Genomic DNA, 20,124 nt, shown 5'->3' on the forward strand with positions numbered 1-20,124 from the left:
TATTATATTAATTATAGATACTACTTAATTTATTTATAACAAATGATAGTACATAATTCATGAAGTGTAGGTATCGTTTTATATCGTTATTCTGGTGACAATTACATAATATTTTTTGTAGCTATAATTATAGGAACTGTTAATAAATGCACGCTAATATTAAATTATAAACATAATATATATTTAAAAATTTACAGATACAAATTATTTTTTAAATAATTATCATAATCTTTTAATTGAGAAAGAAAACCAGCATTAGGATTAATAGTTAATCTTGTCTCTTTAACAAGTTTAAAAGCTTGATCAAAACCAATTTTTAAATGCTTCATAGCATATGCTATAACAATTGTTGGTGAACGAGATATGCCAGCATTACAATGAATAAATACACGACGATTCTGTAAACGAATATTTTCAATGTATAAAAAACATTCATCAAAAATACTGTTCATATTAAATGATGGCAAATCATAGGCTTCAATAAATTTGTACATAAAATCATTGTACTTGGGCACTGTAACACCAATACTTAATATATCAGTTATTTGTAATGCATTTAAAATATTTAAGTCACAAGCAATATCTTGTGAGCCAAAATATAAAAATTCAAACACATGACCAGCATGAAGATCTGGATTTGAATCAACAATAAAACCATAAGTTTGTTCGTTCAACAAACATTGTTTTTTAAAACCATCTGCTGATTTTATTTCTTTAAAAATAAGACCACTTTCTGTAATTACTTTTGTTTCAACACTTTTTAAACTACTTTTTTTACTTTTTAACTGATCTAAGAAGCTCATGATTTTTAATCTTTTCAATCGACTTGGCAGTACGGGCTGCAAGTGAAATTCTTCGATTTTCTATACGTTGTTTCACTATTTCTTTTTTTAAATCTAATGTCATTTCCACAGGACTTTCATCTTGAACTGGTTGTTCCAATTGATTGTTTTCTACTGGTAAAGTTAAGTCTTTTTCATCATATCCAATGTCGTACAAATATAAGCCATGACTTGGTGCTGTTGAAACTTTTGTATTCCAACTATCAATCGATGGATTATTAAACATGTATTTAACATCATCATATGTAATTATTTTTTGTGCAACTTTAATAAGTATACCAACAGTACGTCTAATCTAAAAAAACAAAACAAAAAAAAAATAACAATTTAGTTGAAATATCATGATTAAATGTCTAATCACATAATTTGTATTTATAAAAGGGATCTTAAGTTATTTTAAATAGTCAAGATGTGTAAAAGTCTTCATGGTTATAAAAGTAGAGGCTTAGAAAATTGTTTAAGTTTACAAGTGTTTAAACAATCAATAATTAGATTTTGAATTATGAGAAAAGTTAAATATGTTTTAGTAGCAGATCTTAGAAGTTGTAATTTAGTGGTAGATAAATGAAAAAATGAAAATGGTAAATATATTTTTTTTAAAAAAATATCTAACATAATGTCTTTAATATAACATTATTTATAGGGGTTATTAGGAAAAATAGCAATATTTTATATTAAGACTTATGTATATGAAAAAATTATAGAACTTCAGAATATTCAATGCTTGAATAATAAATAATTCTGTTTATCATAAATTAATTTTATAAATAAAATAAATACTTCTGCTATTAAATTAATACTTAAATATTACTAATGAAAATAACAATTAAAAAATAATTATTAAGTTATGTTGATCATAAACTCTTACTTGTTTGTAAAGAAATGATTTTGCATCAACATGAATATCCCAATAGTTATAATATTTGTCAAATTCCGTCGGATAAAATGAACGCCCTGGAACTATTTCAATATTATTCCATGTGCGTATTGTACTCAGGCTAGAGAAAACAAATTTAAATATCAAAATTCAAAAGTGTAAAAATTGTAATGTATAACATATGTAAAATACATTGGTTAAATTGCTCGAGATTTAGAATCTACATTTTTTAATAATAATATATGCAACTTATTATACAATTTAAATGTTTTTTTCTTATATTGCATAAATTCTAAAAAAATAAATCATCAATGTGTCAAGATAATATTAGTAAAATATAAAATATCAATATTAATGAACTACAAATTTATATCACTAGATATTTTAATTTTTTCTATGGACTTATAATTATATTTTCTGGGATACAAAAATTAAAAATATCAAATAATTAACTCAGTCAAATGAATCAATTAGAAGGTATTTTAGACCCATGACTATGGTTTAATTTAAATTAGCTTTAATCATATTTAATCAAAATTATAAATATTTAATATTCTATCTATTTGTGTTATAAAGGAACTTTGGTAGCAATTAGTTTTTTTTTTTTTTGAGTGGCAGTTAAACATCTATTTTATTCCCTAACAGTTTAGTAAATCCATAACCCAATGAACAAGTCAAATTGACAAACTTTTACAACTAATAATTATAATATTTAATATTCATCTTAACTGTATTTTATAATTTACACTAATGATAAATAAGAGTAATTTAAAAATGTATCATAATATTATAAAATAATATATATTATAATAGGTAAATAGAAATGACTAAAGTAGTATTGTTTAATATTTAAATACTCTTCATTATTTTTACTCTGGTTGAGTGGTAAAGTTGAACAAAGTCAAATTGACGAAGATCTTTTTTAACGTGAATAGAGCATATAATTTATAATATATTAAAAAAAAAAAAAAGTACTCAGTATTTGTTCCAGATTTTCCCATAAATGTTTTAAAATCTTTAGTTCCAATAAATAGTGGTAGTACATTCTTCACTAGTTCTACATCAAAATCAGTACTTGTACTGAAATCAGACAAAAAAAACAAACATAGATATTAGTTTCAAATTAAAAGGAATTATTTAATGATAAGATAATAACTCACTGAATAAAATAGCAACGTTTCTCTTCTGTAATTGGAATTGGAAACACAAATCGTTCAGTATATAGATCTTTAAATTCTGGTTTGAGTACTGCTAATCGATATAAATACTTTCTCCACTTGGCGCATGCTCTTGCATTGAAATCATTGGGAACTATTTGAGCACCAATTAGCCTTTTATATGATAAAACATTAAATTTTTTATATTACTATTACATTGAATCAATACAATAATTTGTAAAAATAACTTTTAAAGGACCTACCACAATAATAATGAATAGTAAAATATACAATTATTATTAGTTGAATCGAAATTTATTCACAATCTATAAAAGTATGTTAGTTACTTACTAATTATTAAATAGTTAATATTTTAAATATTTTATAACTTTAATAATCATAATTTGATGATTTGAAATAAAAAATAATATAATTTATTATCATATATTTTAAACATACTTAATAGGAACTTCACAGGAGCTTAGGAAGTTATTCACCTGGAATACAAGTTTGTTGGGATGACATTGATATGGTAGTTCTAAATCTAAATGAGCAGATGACTTAAACGAATGAACTCCTTGATCTGTCCTATAAGTAAAATAAAAAATTACTTATTAATATCAAATTTTGAAAACATAATTTCAAATTTTAGAGCTGAATATTTAATACTATAATAATATTTATTGCAGAACATAATAATATAATAAATAGCAAAAACTTAAAACATGTGTTATATATATTGTAATTTAGTAAAATTACTATTTTAACATTATGTGAATTTAAAGAACTTTAAAAATTGAAAATAAAATCAGTTTTGAATAATTGATTCTTATTAGTTAGTTGAGGATGATTTAAAAAAAAGAATCTACTATCTAATCTAAGTATCTATGTAATTGATCAAATAATATTCACATAGCTTAAAATTATATTAATTTTTAAAGATATAGAATGCCACTATAATATTATTAGAGTACAACATATATTTTATACTCTAATCAGAAAAAGAAGATACCAGGTCGGCTGACTACTACACATGGACAAGTTAACATTCTGTGCACTTTGCTTACAAACCATTTCAAGTGAGACTTTGAATAATTTTAACTTGACCTGTCTACTGCCAATGAAAACTGGTTACCACCTGGTTACTTTCCTATTCTGAATAGAGCATAGTATATAATAAGTAAGTTGTTATAATTTTGCTCTCAAAACAAAAAATTATACTCAGTATTATCAATACATTACTATATTAAATGTTAACTAACCGGCTTGATATATGTAATTTTGGAGTATTTAGAGGTTGTAATTGCTTTAAAGCATATTCTAATAATCCTTGTACTGAAGATGGGTCATCATTATGTAGCATATCATAAGTCAATTGTCGTTGTACTCCGCTAAAAATGTAAACATAATCTAATTCAGTATGTATAAAAATGTTTAAGACTTCAATTAGTATTATACAACCTACATATCTACTTAAAGCCCAACAAATAATACAATAAATAATTAAAGTTGTAACTGGTTTGTTAAATTTAAAAACATCACATTTTGTAAGTGAGATTTCAGTATAGAGTTGAGATAGGTACTATATGAGGTTAATTTTTATTTATTTCAAGTATAATATTAACTCACTCATGAAAAAAACAGTATAATTGATAATGCACCTAATACTCAATATATAAATATACATATATTTCTTTTAAATAGATAATTAATTTCTTAAATTGTACAAAAGAAATGTTTTTTTTACTGGATGGCAAGATGTCATCAGCACAATTAATAAAAAAATAATAAAAGGTTGTATAAGAAAACATTTAAATTATAAATGGTGAACTAATCGTTCCTTGACATAATTTAAAAACCCATGATCGTTACATTACATTTTTTATGCAACTTGGAAGTTGGGATTACATATTTACATTTTTAATATACAAATATCGAAAGTTATAACATAGAGTAAGTACCTTTAAATTTCTTACCGAAATCTAGTTCCAATATATGAAAAATATATTAAATATCGGTTTATAGTCATATTTTTTGTTTGTAAAAAGTGAATTGAAATAAAATAACAAACGCAAACGTCAACACGTGAAATAATATGCGTTAAAATAATAGAATGTTAAATGCTCGACGCTCGTGAACATTTTATCTTCTACCGACCGGCGACCATGATACAATTGATAATATTATTATTGTTATTAGCTACTGATAAAAATATAAGAACGAGAAGTCCCGTACTATACTGTAATACTGTAGTCCTGTAATAGAATTTGTATTTCGTGACTGCTTATTAATTTTGTCAGTAAGTCTTGTAGTACTATAACTACTACTGAAATGCAATAATTGTTGTACTTATCAGCAGTGGCCGAACTACTTTTAAATAGGTGGTGCAAACACAAATTTTAAACATTCACCCATGCCTACCTTGTCGCCCTCAAAAATATTATTTCCATTTGGCCATCAATGATCAAAGTATAATTATGGTCATACCATTAAGTGCCAGTTTTTCAAAAAATAATATAGATTTCAGGTTGCGCAAATGCACTGCCTTAAGTACGTATTCGGAGCCGCGGTTAATCAGTTATCAATCAATTTTCCAAAAGATGAACACGAATGCTTAGGAAAATCTTAGATCATAGTATCATACATAATAATTATATACGTAATATTATATAAAAAATTATTTAATGGAATAACCAAAATATGAAATAACTATAATCAACTGCATACAGCCCGATACAGGAGATGCGGCCTCTGTAAACACAAGAATTAAATTATTTTAGAAGGAATCTAGAAAGTTTAATTATTTTATATATATTATAATGGATATAATTTAAATAAGAAAAAAATTGTTCTGCATATTTACTAATGTAATGATGAATTGATAAAAGGTCTTCAGTGGCTCTCCAACTTTAATATACCAAGGGGTAAGAATGGACAGGTCTAAATAAATAGGTAAGTAGGTACCAATAATACTAGATCAACGATTAGGATAATAAAAGTATACTGTATAATCAACTCATATAATATTATATTCTGTTTTAATAAATTCATGATTTTTTAAACAAATTTATCAATTAAGTTAATCTTTATATAAATTATGACAATATTAATATATAAACTAATACATAATGTTTAATTAAATAATCACTAAACTTATTAGCTATTATTGTAATTAGTAGGTATTTGAAAATATAACATCTTTTTATTTATGAAGTTACAAAATTTGAGTAAGTAGGTACTTATAATCTTACAAAATCACAAATTATTATCTCCAGCTGATACTATAATATATAGACGTATATAAGTATTTATAACAATTAAAGCTTAAAGTTCATTGTAAATTAAAATATTTTTATTTCCTGTGTATTTTTGAATGAATTGAATTCCTTGACATCCATCTAGAGAAAAAGCCAAGTCTTTCTTTTGAAGATTTTTTTTTTTACAAAATGTTTCCAACAAATTAATATCGATGTTATTATGTCTGTATTTAATAAATGCCCATACCTTTGATACACCAAATTTCACGGATACAATCGTATTTTCTGAATATTGTTCGTCATTGGTAAGTTTATACGCTTTTTGTATGGGCTCCACTTCTAAATATCCTATCACCTTAAAATTGGGTAATACCGCTAAATATATAGAATATTTATTTGATTGAATATTTGTATTTGAAATACCATATTCTAAGCACACAAAATCATTCACATCTTTGATTGATTTTTTTATGTTATCATTATTATAATGGTTTTCACGTAACATTAAAATTTTAAAGAATAAATCATTTTGCTTAATATTAACAGTGTCATCATCTAATACATTGCCATTAAAACGTAATTTATAAATATTTTGATGTAAAAGATTGTGAAAAGATTCGCTCCAATAAAGAGGAATATCAGTTGTAGGAATTCCACAAGCGCAAAGTTTTTTTACATGTTTTGGTTTTAATGTCGATAAAAACACTGGGACTATAGCTCCATTTGGCAACTCTACCATATAGTTATCTTTACCTGTATCATATTCTAGACCAATATCTTCAACAGTTTCATTTGTTTTCACACAGTTCTTTATTTTTTTCTTATCACACGATTTTTTAATTCGCAAAATATCCGATGAACTTCCCAGTGTTTTTTCAAGTGAACTTTTTAATTTACTTCGTTTTGTATTTTTTATTTTAGTATTAGTGGTTTTTTTAATTTTTAATTTACTAGAACGACTACAATGATTACAAACTGGTTCAGGTATTACACTTTCTTCAATTGTTAATTGAGAATTCGATCCTTGTTTAGAAAATGATTTTGCTTCATTACTATTGGAATCGTCATTGTTTAATTTAAGTTCTGGTTTAAACATTTCAATTTTATCAACCGTTTTAGTTTGTTCAACTTCTGTAGCTTTATTATCAATTAAATTTGGTACGTTTATAATATCGTTTGATGGTTGTTGCTTTACTATCTCATTACAAATATCTAAACTTATGTCTAATGGTGTTTTAATTTGTATAATTGAATTATCTGTATCGGGTGTGGGATAAAATTGACTATTTGTATTACTGCTGTTTTCTTTTCTAACGATTAATACATCAGATAGACTACAATCTGATAATAGTTGATCTAAGTTCAGTTCATTATTAGTATAAGGATATTTTTGTTGAAAGTTAACAGTATCAGTTTTTACATGAGAAAAATCAAAATCTGTTATATCTGATGACATCGACGATTCTAAATCGTTACTAATATTTTCGGCAATATTAGAAATATCAATCGATGTTGGTCGTTTCTTATTTGTTAAACTCGAATAAGATTCATTTTGTTTTGACTCTTTGCTAACAGGTGAAGTATTAATTTCTTTATTTTTTGATATAATTCTTAAATATTTTATATCAGGAAAATCAGAATCAGAAGAAGATTCAAAGGCGTTTGCAAATTCTTTATTTAAATCAATTGAATTACGATTTGCGGTATTTTTATTCTTAAACCCGTGTTTTTTTTTCTTGTAATTCGACACATTTTTTAAACCAGATAAATTATATTTATCCTTCGATGAGTTTAATGAGTATGATAGAAAACTAGAATCTGATTCATATATTGGTTTCTTTCTTTTAAGTTTTTTAAAATATCGTAATGAGTTGTTTGTAGTTTGGCGTGATAAGCTTGACGCTAGTTCTGTATTAAAAGTTTTATTAAAATCTATTTTAGCAGAATCAAGTTTTATATTATTACTTCTAATTTCATTTTCTGAGTCTGAACTAGTAGATAAATTATAGGAAGTAGATGATTTTGAAACAGTCGCCATTGTGGTTTTCTGTATTTCTGAGTTTCTAAATTTTTAAATTTAAGCTGGTACTGGCTAGGTCACTATGTAGGTATGTGCTATTTTGAAAATTTGATTATTGTATTTTTATGAATTTCTGAAACAATATGTACTAAATGATTAGGTACCTATACATTTTAGGAAATATACTTGTATAGTTGTATGTCATAAAGTTAGGTTAGGTTATAGTTAGGTTAGTAGGTATAGATATCTATATTATCCTAGATAATTTTTAAACTACTTAGTACCTAGGTATGTAAAATTAATAGGTAAGTTAGTAATCCTACAGATAGTTGTTCTACGATACATGTACAATGCACTCTGCACATAATGTATTTCAAGGTGTAGAGGTTAGAAAGGCCCCATATAGATCTTCCCATAAACACAAATACTTACAGCGTTAGCGATTTTTCCCATAGTCTAACGCCAATTGTCTATAATAATTATGCTAGTAAGAAATAATAATAATATACAAATAAGTAGTATAAACTATAAATCTATTAATACATAGAGGCTAATGAAAAAAATATGCATTTTAATATTTTATATACCTACACAAAATAATACACTTTAGAAAATTATTTAATTATTATATTTATAACAATTTATCTACATAATTTAGAATACAAATTATATTTGTATTCGTCTTGATTCTAAAAACGTATAGAAATTTAAAAATTTTACATATTAAAATGTCATTGCTTCTATATATACGTAGGTATAGCAAAATTGTAAAATTCATAAATATAATATAACAGATGTTAAAGTTTTAAATTTCTACAAATAATGTTATTAAATTATAATTAAATAGGTAGGTAATCAACATCGTTATTTATCGTTCAAATAAATAATTCCGTTTAAATTTGAGTTTAAAATTTCTATAAAAAATTATTGTCTTTACATACTTTTCATATTTCATGATTTCAGAACAAACAACTCATAACTGATTTTATGAGGAATTTTGAATTCAATTTTCAAATCTAAAATATAAAAATAATTTTTTTATAAATTTCAAACAAAATAATTTTCTATTAATAATTTTGTAGAAGTTCTAACTTTAAATACATAAAAATATATAGTGAAAATAATTTTTCGATATTTTGTAATTGAGAAATTAACAACTTATACTTTTGAGGCCTTGTATTAAATTTTCAAGCATTTTTACCTAGTGAATAATTTTTAATTGACGTAAAAAAAAAGAAAAATTTCTTATGTTTATAAACATCCCAGAAATATTTTAAAAACTATATTTCGTAATAAGAAAATGACAATATTATAAACATTTTGTGAAAATTTCAAGTATATTTGGTTATTAATTTTCGAGTTACCTACACAAAAAAAATACTGGATTTTTTTAAGTAAATCTAATTGCTATCTATCCAAAATTACCCTCAACATTGAAAATCAAAGCATTTTATCAGCTATCATGTTCCTAGACATAAAAGAAAAAGTACACATCATTGTGACATTGTAAAATAAATATATTCATCGCCCCGCTCAGAATTTAAAAATGAAATTTTGAATTATTTTATTATAATTCCATATTGATTTGAACTATTTGAAGTAAGTTGAAACATTATATTTTTTTGAAACGATTTAAGTTTCATAATACGTAGTCATTTAAAATGAACTCCCAGCATCGGACATGACAAGAAGATAAACTCATTATATTTTATGTAAATTATTTGTAATAAGTTATGAGTTATGGATGTTATAACTAATAATAAATAATGATTAGCTACCTATAATAATATTATTATCATAGAATGTCAATATATTTTTTGAAGTATTTTTATATTAGGTATATTTGGTATAATAATAGGTACAGGAAAATACCTTGGAAAATATTTATTTTTTAATTATTTATATTATTTGAAGATGGTTCGATTGAAACTAGACACTATATAGTGACTAGTTGTTTTGATTAAATTTAAAATAATATTTTTTGAAATTCATGAACTTTTTTTTAAGCTACCTATAAAAACTATTTATTCAGTTTATGCTCATATTATTTTAACAACTATTAATAACTCATTAAGTTTTGTTTAATATAAGTACAATATTAAATTAAATAGATACCGACCTAAACATCTAGTGATACTCCATATCATCTTGGGCCTTTGCCTGTTTCGTAAATAAATATTAATGTGTTCATCAATAAGTTGTTATTTTTTCAACCAGCAGAGATTTAAATGAAATATACTGAATAACATAATGATTATTATTTTAAATTATAAATTGAACAACTATCTTACTTACTATCTCACGGCCACACAGTACATATTATGAAAAATAAATAGGACAATTTATTCTTGTTCTATCTACTTGGTGCAACGTTTTTGGGGTTTCCGTTTCACAAAAAAAAAATATAAATAAATAGTTGATTACTCGACTAGGTATTCTAATTGGCATTATCTAACAATATGATATTATACATCTCAATAAGCCATAGAAGTGGTCTTTAATTAACGTGGACCGCGATAAAACGTAATAATAGTTAATACTACGATACTTGTCGTATTATTTTGACGAAGAAAGCATAAGAGATTACGGTTTTGAGACTGAATTAATTAATTTTGTAATTAATTCGCCCATCGATATTGTTCTGTAAATCACATACTTAAATAGGTAATTATGAAAAATATATCAAGTTATTAAGTATAAAAATTAAATCGTTATTACTTTTTGTCTTTACGGTAAACAGCTAGTGAAGCCACTGACCCTAGTATATAAATAATTTACGTATAATTCTAAGAATATTTATATAATAATATCATAATAATTATTACAATTGGTTGTTTTATTTTTTATTTTTCAATACTATTTTGCAGTTTAAATTGTTTACAATGTTTAAATACCTATAATATAAGTAGGTAAGCCTGTACCTGAAATGCAGAATTACGAATTATCAAAAAGACAGTTGTTATCTTCAGATTACAATAATATGATACAGTGCTAACGAAAATACAAACGTAGAAATTACCAAATTACTGTTCACCCTCGGTGACATCCCCGAGTCACGAAGGGATGCCCAACTGATTTTCTGGGATCATAATAATATTATATATTATCACAGCTGCTAGTAGTATCTACAGCCGCCAGCCGTGACTCGACAAATTTTGTCCAATTCTTTGTTATCCTCCCGCGCAATAACCGTCAAGACATTCCACAGTTGCCGGACGCCAGTGGACAGTCATTTTGCGTCTAGGATGCTCACGAAGAAGACCGTCAATGCTGTGAACGCTGTAAGTACATTGCCAATTATCATAAATCATTTAAGTAGGTAGTTAAATAGTTTTTTTGGTCAAAAAGTTATCATCATTTTTTTTTTTAGATACGAATAGATGTAGGTATTTATTTTATATTTGTATATACATCTATCATAACTAGTAACACGTAAACATAACTGCTTAATTGTATTGATTTTTTTTATACCACATGGCATAAAATCTTTAATTATTTATTAGGTATGCTATAGAAATCGGTTATAGGTAACGAATTCCATAGGACAGTGAATTTTTTTTTATTGTTACCGGTTAACATGAGAGCTCATCGAAAAATAAATATTTATTTTACTTATAATATATAATCCATATTAATACCATAGGCGTGTCCAGACCTTTGGCGCAGAAGGTGAAACCTGACGCTTATCCAAGGGGCTAAGGGGCCTTAGCAAAGTATGCAGTTAAATATGTCCCCAAAAAAATTAATACACCAAAATTTATAGTTCTAAAAATTATATTTTTTCTTTAAATATTTAATTTTAATAATTTTATATTATCTCTCTAAGTATTACCTAACTAAATTTTATACCACTTTATTATAATCTAATCTACAATTAAAATAAAATGAGTCTCTATTGCCTTTATGAGAAATTATAATATAGGAACAGTTAAATATAATAATTTGTGTCTTTGATCATGAAAAATATTCACCGAAGTTCATGATTTTCGAAACATTTTTAAAATATGTTCTTATTATCAAAAATATATCTTTTGAACCCAAAAATGTCAAAATATGCAAAAATATCTAGTAAAAAGTAGAGAATTTGGTCACAAACATGTGAAATGTATTGTGTACCTAGATACTCGGTACTTTGCATACAAAAAAATTAACCAGAAAAAATATGCAAATGCATAAAAGTCCTTGCTCTACATATTAATAAAATGTATTTAGACAGGTTGTCTTTAATATGTACATAATAAAAAAAAAGATAATCATGTATATTTTTCTCTATAGGTAATTCGTTGTATTTTTTTTTTTGTAGCCAATATCTTGCTATAATATACTATACTCTAAAACATAACATATAATCATATTGGCTCGTATTTGGACTTAGTATTTTGCTCATAGTAAGCTATACTTGTTATAGTGCTTTCTACTGTATTATTTAATAAGTATAAACATAGGTGAAACAACAGGTCAGTCCATGGCCTGACCTAATACTGGCTGGATATCATAGTATCATACTGACTTAGTAGAATTTAAAATAAAAATTTAGAATTTTTTTTTCATATTTATCACTTAGCCTGTCCTAATAAAATTGTCTAGTTTCACTTATGAGTATAAAGTATAAATTTTTTCACAGTATACCAATAATTTATTTATTTTTTTCCAGGGCCTTTTATTAATCACTGTTTTTGTTTGGTCATATGTTGTTGCTGCTGCTCAGATGATTCATCAACAAACATCATCTTGTAATTAATGAATTATCACATCTAAAATATTTGATATTTATAAATCTTTAAGAGTCCTTTTATTAATTGTCTTGGTTGTGTGAAGTAAACATGGAATCAACTACTGCAAAGTCGTCATTTGAATCGTCTTTTAAAACATTATCAAAGGAAATTAATGACATGTTAATTAATATTGAGAAAAACCCCGCCGAAAATGATAATTTCCATAATGTTTTACAAAAAATCAATCAACTTCAAGAGTTGTTAAATGATTCCAAAACATTTTTACCTGCTTATAATATGAAAAAGAATTCTGATGAAATCAAAGAACTTACTAAGTGTTACGAACAATTGCATGAAAAAATGCAGCCCAAGAAGAAATTTACTTTTGGTAAACAACCAACTACATCAGCAGTTAAAGCTAAAGTAGAAGACAAATTTGAACCGATAAAAGAGTCAAAAGTTTATAAAGCAGACTGTGGATTTAAAAATCGTTCTAACGAAAATCATTTAATTCTCGAGGAAGATGAAACTTTTATGAAAGATGTAGCTTTAGATGAATTGACCAATTGCATTGTCCTTATTTGTGGTACACCTAGTACCGTGCGTGCAACATCATTGACAATGGTTAATGTATATGTATGTGCAAAAACATCAATTTATATTGAGAACTGTAAGGAGTGTACATTTATATGTGGATCTCAACAGTTGCGCATTCATGATACCGTGGATACTAAATTTTATATGTACGTTACTAGTAGCGCTATAATAGAAAACTCTAAAAAGTTACAATTTGCTCCTATTTCATTCAATACAAGCTTAATACTTAAAAAAGCATTTGAAATGGCTGATTTTGATTTGTCTAAAAATAATTGGAAAATTGTTAATGACTTTGATTGGTTGTCTTCAGATCCATCGCCAAATTGGTGTGAAATACCGGAACAAGAACGTAAACAACCTTATGAAGATAACATGTTACTTTATTTATTTCCAAAATTATTAAATAAAGGTGGAACAATATTTTCATAAGAAAATATGTCTTTCACTTTTACATCGATTAATTTAATTTATATTTATGATTTAATCTTAAAATAATTTTATTCTTATAAAGTTATTTTTTTTTTTTTTTTAAATTAATTAATTTTTTTTAAAATAATTTTAATTTATTTCTTTAAATAATTTTCTTTTATTTTTTAAAAAATAATTAAATTTTTTTTTTTTTTTTTATAACTAATTTAGTTTTAGGTTTTTTTTTTAGCTTTAATTAATTTTTTTTATAAATTCAATTCAACTTTTATAATAGCTTTAATTCATTTTTTTTTACAACTTAAAATAGAAACTAATAGAATTAATATACTACTTGTAATATTAGTTTTAAGACATAAGAAAAATAATTCATTAATATATTTTGGCAGAATTTATAATACATTGTGTTAAATTTTTAACTTGGTAAAACTGAACAAACCAAGATACAAAATTTTATTTTTTAAATCTATGAATTATTCTATGGGTAATTGTAAAACTAATAATAAATTATATACATGCATATATTGCTGGATACATAGTACAATATTGAAATCTGTGATTATTACAATTTTTTTAAAATACTTACTGAAATGCTTGTAACATGTTCTTTTTGAAATATGTTGTACTATGTAAATTACGATTTACTATTAAAACAATATCCTTGTACACTTTACTTTTTGCACAATTTTAAGCTAAGTGGTTAGCTCAGTGGCCAAATAGTATATCTATCATTTAGGTATTTTTGGTTCACATTTTGTGACTAAAAACAGTGTATTAGTATAATCAGATCACATTAAATACTAAAAATTGATAAGTGTTGCTTATCATAAAAATATTAATATTCTGGAATTACTTACAATGACTACACTGTTGTTGGGAACTGGTTTCGGAGAAGAAGAGTGGATACTTCATACCTAAAGAAGTCTACAGCACATCATTTTCAGATGTACAATAGTTATTGATTCTACAGTACCTTCATACCTCATACTATTGTACTTTTCATCTACTAACTTGTGTTTTATTGAAATAAACAGCCAATTAAACTTAAAGTGACACTATTAAATAATTTAATTCTACAACATTTTAGTCACAGACAGTCTGCATTCTACATTCTATTGTTATTTACCAAAATACATTTTGGTTGAATAGTATCTGTCTGTAATGACTATAATGTACTAAATAATTGAATTAAAGTAGTTTTTTTTTTTTTTGTAAGATTGCACTACCGGCTCTTTTTTTCATTTATCTTATAATATACTAAAAAAGTAAGGATTGTTGCCTGTGTAGTAAATGTATATCATAGACACTTATGCAATTTTATATTGGGTATTATTTTATTTAAACATAATATATTGGTGCCTCACATTTTTTAATTCTCAAATCAAATTTTTATTAACTATTTACTTATTTATTCAATTTGTAAAACTAGTTCAAAGGTATAAAACTAATTTTTATTAAGTATTCATTATTATAAATGATCAATTTTACAACAGAAATTACCATAAAAATGATCAGGATTTATTTTATTCACTGTATTCAAAACTTAAATAATTTAAATAAAATATGCAAAACATAGTTGATGCACTAACACATGAATCAAGAGAAATAAATTAATTTGACTTTGGTATTTTTCCAGTTATATACCACAACTATAACTTCTATTATACAAGTTATCACCATTTCAGGAAGCTAGAAAAGACTTTAATTTATGAAGGTTTTAAAATCATTGTGTTTGAATTATTTTCATACATACTTTTTCTAAATTAAGAGTATAATAATTAACAGTTTTTAATGGTTAACTAAAAATAATATTAGTATGATCTCATGTACCTATAGATACCTATATTACTGTATGAAATAATATTACCTTCATATAATAATATAATCCATTTACTTATAAAATGCACATCACTGCCATGTTGCGAAGAAGAAAATTAATGATAAGTGTTTTTAACCTAAGGGGATTGGTGACGGTGATTTCCTGTCTTTGTCTAACCGACGCACAACATAAGAATTCTAAAAACAGATTTGAATTTTTCATCTCAAGTCTACTTGAGAACAGCCAGTACACATTTTTGATATTAAAGTATAACTTTTTAAACAATTGAAATATGACAATTTTTTAATTATTCATTTGTAATATTTTATGCCGGCAGTACACATTCGCCGAGACAGTCTCGACGAATATACGAGAATGCACAAGTATGAACTAGGTGCTCTTGTGCTCGCGACTCGAATAGCCTCTTGTCCTTTGACTCTTGCAATAAAAACCGCCTTCCGACCGAGCGCCGTCGAGGCGAGGCGAGACAAGGTGTGAAGTGACACGAGCGCGTCTAGTTCACTCTCCCGCTCGGCTGCTCTTGCGAAGTCTCGGCGAATGTGTACTGCCGGCATTAGGATTTTGGGAAATAATATCAAAAATGTGGACTGACTGTTCTTAAGAAGACTTGACAACAAATTCAAATTTCAAAATTCTTATTACTTTACTGTATCAATCGGTACAGTGAACAAAAAACATGTCTGAATTCTTATGTTGCGCTTGTGTTAGATAAAGACAGGCAATTACCATCACTAATCCTCTTAATGAACTAAAACCAGAAATACATTTTTGTATATTATACACAAACGTTAACTATTTTGGTCACGTTAAAAAAAAATAGGTTGAATTTCACTTTGCAAATAAAAATATATTATTCATTTCAAAATACTTATTTTAATTAATATAAAATATATGAGTAGATTTGTTGATAAGTAAATATTATAATTTATAAAAATAAATAAATAACAGTTGAATATAATAAATGGTTTTTTTTTACATCCAAGTTATTTTTGTTGATGAAACAATCCCAAAACCAGTCTTATTTAAAAGGATAATGCACTTATTAAACTTTCTCAACCAAGAGAGCAATTCCTTGACCTCCTCCAATACAGGCAGAACCAATTCCATACTTAAAATTTCTTCGTCTGAAACCAAAATAACAAATATATAAATTGTATGTGTGGTTAATTTGTGTATAGCTTACTATTGTAAGCTTATTACGGTTAGCTGTGAGATATTACTGTTGAGCACTACAATGAATTAATTAAAAAATTAAAATTCTGTTCATCATACTTAGACATGATTTTCTTGACCAGATTTTTCAAATAAATCTTTATTTGACTGTTTTTACAGTAAGTTTTAACTTTTTGAAAAATTTAAATTTACAGGTTTAAAATATAAATATACCTACATAAAATAAAAATTAAATGATATGGTTTGTATAATAAATTAATCAACTAGATATTTAAACCATATTGTAAACGTAGACAGATAGTAGAAAATGATGGCTGACAACAACATTGTCACTATATTTAATAAATGGGGGATGCATCATTTACAAATTTGGATGGGATACAGTTTAATTTTCATGTGGGCGGAATATACACCATAGACTTGTAAAAAATTTATATTTGCTATAATTTATAGTATTATCATCTATAAGTATGTAAAACACTGTAAACAATGCAATGCGTTAAAGACTTTTAGAACTTAGTAAAATGCATTAAAATCTAATTAATTACACTTAGTATTTTTAAGAATAAGGAGAAAAGGTATTTTAAATTTAAAGAAACTGAATTAATTTATAAAAGGTTCAAATTTGATCCTTTAAGAAAACAGTTAAAAAATGGTTTATTGTGAAAAACAATATTTAAAGCATTGTACTTTAGTATTTATAATAAAATAAAATAAAATAAAATAGGAAAACCGTTTAAGTTCAAAAAAGAAAAAAAATTTTAATTGAACATAGAGTTGCTATAGGAGAAATAAAATAAATTTGAAATTTAAGTTAATTATTAATTGGTTATAATACAAAGTGCAATGTTCATTAAAATGCTCATTTAGTTGATGATTATTATCAATGTTTAAAAGTCTTATTGTAACAGATTTCATGTATGTTCGGCATTAAAAGTGATGTAATACATAAATAACATTAAGAGGTCAAGCTAAATATACACTTCCTAGTTGTAATGTACCAATAATAAATGTGTTAAAAATTAACTTGGTTACCTGAGTTCATGGACAAGATGACTAGTAATTCTGGCTCCCGATGCTGCCAATGGATGCCCAAGTGCAATAGCACCACCATTAACATTAAGTTTTTCAATGTCAAGTTTTAATTCTTTTTGGCAAGCAAGAGTTTGAGCTCCAAATGCTTCATTAATCTTAAGAATACAAATTATAATGAATACAATATTCGATTGTAAGTTTGGAGAAAACTATTAAAAAAAATAATTTAAGTTACCTCAACTAAGTCAATATCGTTAAGGGTTTTTCCAGTAAGGCTTAATAGTTTTGAAATTGATGGTGCTGGACCAATACCCATTATGCTTGGATCAACACCTACTACTGAGTAACCAACTAATCTTGCCAGCGGAGTCAGAGAATGTTTTTTCAATGCTTCCTCGCTAGCTAATACAACAGCTCCTGCACCATCACATATACCCTATTTATTAAATAAATTATGAAGAATATTGGTAACCTTCAAGAAGAATAACATTACAAAGATTAATACACCAAAAATGCTCTTACAGATGCTGAACCAGCAGTTACAACTCCATTCTTTTTAAAAACTGTAGGTAATTTTCCTAATGTTTCAAGAGTAGTCTTTGGCTTTGGATGTTCATCGACATCAACTACTACATCTGCTTTTTTTACTTTTATGGTCACAGGAGCTAATTCAGCATTGAATACACAGTTATCTTGTGCTAGAAAATAATTTAAAAACTTGTTAGTACAATGTGTACAAATTTTGAACTTAAATAAAGTTATAAAATTGTAAGTAACTTTTTTTTTACCTTGTTGCCATAAAGTTTGTGAACGCAAAGCAAATTTGTCTACTTCTTGTCTTGTGATTTTGTATTGTTCAGCTAATTTTTCAGCAGTCAATGCCATTGGTAATTGACAATATGTATCAGTTAATCCAGTCCAAAGACTGTCTTCAAAAACATACGCTGATCCAAGAGGTATACCAAAACGGGCATTACGAACAACATGTGGAGCCTGACTCATGCTATCTACTCCTCCAGTCAATACAACATTAGACTCGCCAGACATGATACTCTGATAAAATACAAAATACATGTTATCTAACTAAGTATTAAGCAAAACAAAAATATTTTTGAACAATTTTAATTTTTAATAAATATTTTGATAAAATACAAATAGGATGTCATATATATTTCATAAGTTTAATTTTAAGTAGATACCTGTGCCCCATTAACAATGGATTGGAATCCAGATCCGCATAATCTGTTAATACCTAATGCATGGCGATCTTGCGGAATTCCACAATGAAGTAGTACATGTCTGGGTAAAAATGCACCATCTGAGGACGTATTCTACACATACAAAATAAAAATTATAAATTATTTGGTTTTGGAGTATAATGCTTAGGTTGGCTAATTTGGGATGACCTTTGTCCACACTTTATTTATATTTATTTAATAGGTACTTTCTATTGTTATAATTTGTTATATATTATATTACTGTTCATAATGTTTTATTAAGCCTGTCATAATATCTTGTACATTAATTTTAAACAGCCGTTAAGCATAAATATTCAAAAAATAAAAATAAATAAATATATTCAATAAAATAATGTAAAATAATGTACATAATAATAATAATTTAAATAACTGTATGTATGGAACTTACCATTAGAACATTTCCAATGACAACTGAATCAACAATATTTGGGTCAATGTTACCAGCTGCAAGTGCAGCCTTTGCAGCAACTATTTGTAGTTCAGTAGATGAAGTTTTCACAAATTTACCACCATATGTACCAAAAGGAGTTCTCTTAGCCGCCACAATAAAAACACCTGATAGAATGAACAACAAATTATTAAAATTTAATTTAAAATTATTAAATTATAATTATAAAAAATTCATAATACTATAATGATTGTTTTGATATAGGTATAACAATGAACAGTTTACCTTTTGCTAAAGCCATCTTGCGAATTGTAATTGATCAAATCTGAAGAAAATATTTGAGAAATAACTGGCTCGATGGTCAAGCAATGACTGAAAGTGGGATTAGTGCTAGTTGTAGGATGGATTGAAGAATAATGAGTACAGTTAAAATTATTATTGTTTTGGTGTTGTGACACAAGTGTCAAGTACACTGTACTACTGTAGTACTGTATACGAACGCAACAGAAGAACCATGAACAAAAAAGTGGATAACATA

General features: G+C 25.8%; 5 protein-coding genes across 10 annotated transcripts; 1 reads left to right on the top strand and 4 right to left on the bottom strand.

Moving 5' to 3' along the window:
- Positions 1 to 157: 157 nt before the first annotated feature.
- Positions 158 to 803, bottom strand: LOC126551425 (dual specificity protein phosphatase 19). The gene has a single exon (XM_050204653.1). The coding sequence runs from the start codon at positions 801 to 803 to the stop codon at positions 192 to 194; it is 612 nt and encodes a 203-aa protein (XP_050060610.1). The 3' UTR covers positions 158 to 191.
- LOC114129263 (tRNA pseudouridine synthase-like 1) lies at positions 775 to 5,123 on the bottom strand. The gene is made up of 7 exons (XM_027993940.2): positions 4,853 to 5,123; positions 4,139 to 4,267; positions 3,336 to 3,464; positions 2,880 to 3,050; positions 2,695 to 2,799; positions 1,711 to 1,840; positions 775 to 1,137 (listed from the first exon to the last, which is right to left on the bottom strand). The coding sequence occupies exons 1-7, from the start codon at positions 4,903 to 4,905 to the stop codon at positions 775 to 777; spliced, it is 1,080 nt and encodes a 359-aa protein (XP_027849741.1). The 5' UTR covers positions 4,906 to 5,123.
- A 904-nt stretch (positions 5,124 to 6,027) lies between these two features.
- LOC114129234 (uncharacterized) lies at positions 6,028 to 11,005 on the bottom strand. Of its 6 annotated transcripts, XM_027993892.2 has the most exons (5): positions 10,872 to 11,005; positions 10,449 to 10,794; positions 10,273 to 10,391; positions 8,099 to 8,286; positions 6,028 to 8,041 (listed from the first exon to the last, which is right to left on the bottom strand). In XM_027993892.2, exons 4-5 carry the CDS (start codon positions 8,169 to 8,171, stop codon positions 6,201 to 6,203), a joined length of 1,914 nt encoding a protein of 637 aa, XP_027849693.2. In that variant the 5' UTR covers positions 8,172 to 8,286; positions 10,273 to 10,391; positions 10,449 to 10,794; positions 10,872 to 11,005; the 3' UTR covers positions 6,028 to 6,200. The 6 variants fall into 6 exon arrangements, with proteins under 6 accessions (XP_027849693.2, XP_050060602.1, XP_050060604.1 ...); XM_050204645.1 differs by having other exon boundaries at positions 6,028 to 8,286; XM_050204647.1 differs by having other exon boundaries at positions 6,028 to 8,286; positions 10,445 to 10,794.
- Positions 11,006 to 11,134: 129 nt separating this feature from the next.
- On the top strand, positions 11,135 to 16,708 carry LOC114129265 (tubulin-specific chaperone C). Its single transcript, XM_027993943.2, has 2 exons — positions 11,135 to 11,434; positions 12,808 to 16,708. Exon 2 carries the CDS (start codon positions 12,977 to 12,979, stop codon positions 13,892 to 13,894), a length of 918 nt encoding a protein of 305 aa, XP_027849744.1. The 5' UTR covers positions 11,135 to 11,434; positions 12,808 to 12,976; the 3' UTR covers positions 13,895 to 16,708.
- LOC114129238 (3-ketoacyl-CoA thiolase, mitochondrial) lies at positions 16,558 to 20,084 on the bottom strand. The gene is made up of 8 exons (XM_027993897.2): positions 19,872 to 20,084; positions 19,587 to 19,753; positions 19,139 to 19,270; positions 18,728 to 18,992; positions 18,462 to 18,637; positions 18,175 to 18,375; positions 17,940 to 18,094; positions 16,558 to 16,855 (listed from the first exon to the last, which is right to left on the bottom strand). Exons 1-8 carry the CDS (start codon positions 19,885 to 19,887, stop codon positions 16,774 to 16,776), a joined length of 1,194 nt encoding a protein of 397 aa, XP_027849698.2. The 5' UTR covers positions 19,888 to 20,084; the 3' UTR covers positions 16,558 to 16,773.
- Between the last annotated feature and the right edge of the window lie 40 nt (positions 20,085 to 20,124).

Source organism: Aphis gossypii, chromosome 3 (genome assembly GCF_020184175.1).
Source record: "Aphis gossypii isolate Hap1 chromosome 3, ASM2018417v2, whole genome shotgun sequence".
Taxonomy (NCBI): Eukaryota; Metazoa; Arthropoda; class Insecta; order Hemiptera; family Aphididae; genus Aphis; species Aphis gossypii.

Excerpts from the sequence above, each read along its gene's own strand:
- LOC126551425 (XM_050204653.1), bottom strand. The coding sequence starts at position 803 with ATGAGCTTCTTAGATCAGTTAAAAAGTAAAAAAAGTAGTTTAAAAAGT.
- LOC114129263 (XM_027993940.2), bottom strand. The coding sequence starts at position 4,905 with ATGACTATAAACCGATATTTAATATATTTTTCATATATTGGAACTAGA. Across the intron at positions 3,465-4,138 it reads AAATTACATATATCAAGCCG|GACAGATCAAGGAGTTCATT; the intron begins GTTAGTTAACAT and ends TTTTACTTATAG. Across the intron at positions 1,841-2,694 it reads AAATCTGGAACAAATACTGA|CCTGAGTACAATACGCACAT; the intron begins GTACTTTTTTTT and ends TGTTTTCTCTAG.
- LOC114129234 (XM_050204648.1), bottom strand. The coding sequence starts at position 8,171 with ATGGCGACTGTTTCAAAATCATCTACTTCCTATAATTTATCTACTAGT.
- LOC114129265 (XM_027993943.2), top strand. The coding sequence starts at position 12,977 with ATGGAATCAACTACTGCAAAGTCGTCATTTGAATCGTCTTTTAAAACA.
- LOC114129238 (XM_027993897.2), bottom strand. Across the intron at positions 18,638-18,727 it reads ACAAACTTTATGGCAACAAG|CACAAGATAACTGTGTATTC; the intron begins GTAAAAAAAAAG and ends ATTATTTTCTAG. Across the intron at positions 18,376-18,461 it reads TAACTGCTGGTTCAGCATCT|GGTATATGTGATGGTGCAGG; the intron begins GTAAGAGCATTT and ends TTTAATAAATAG.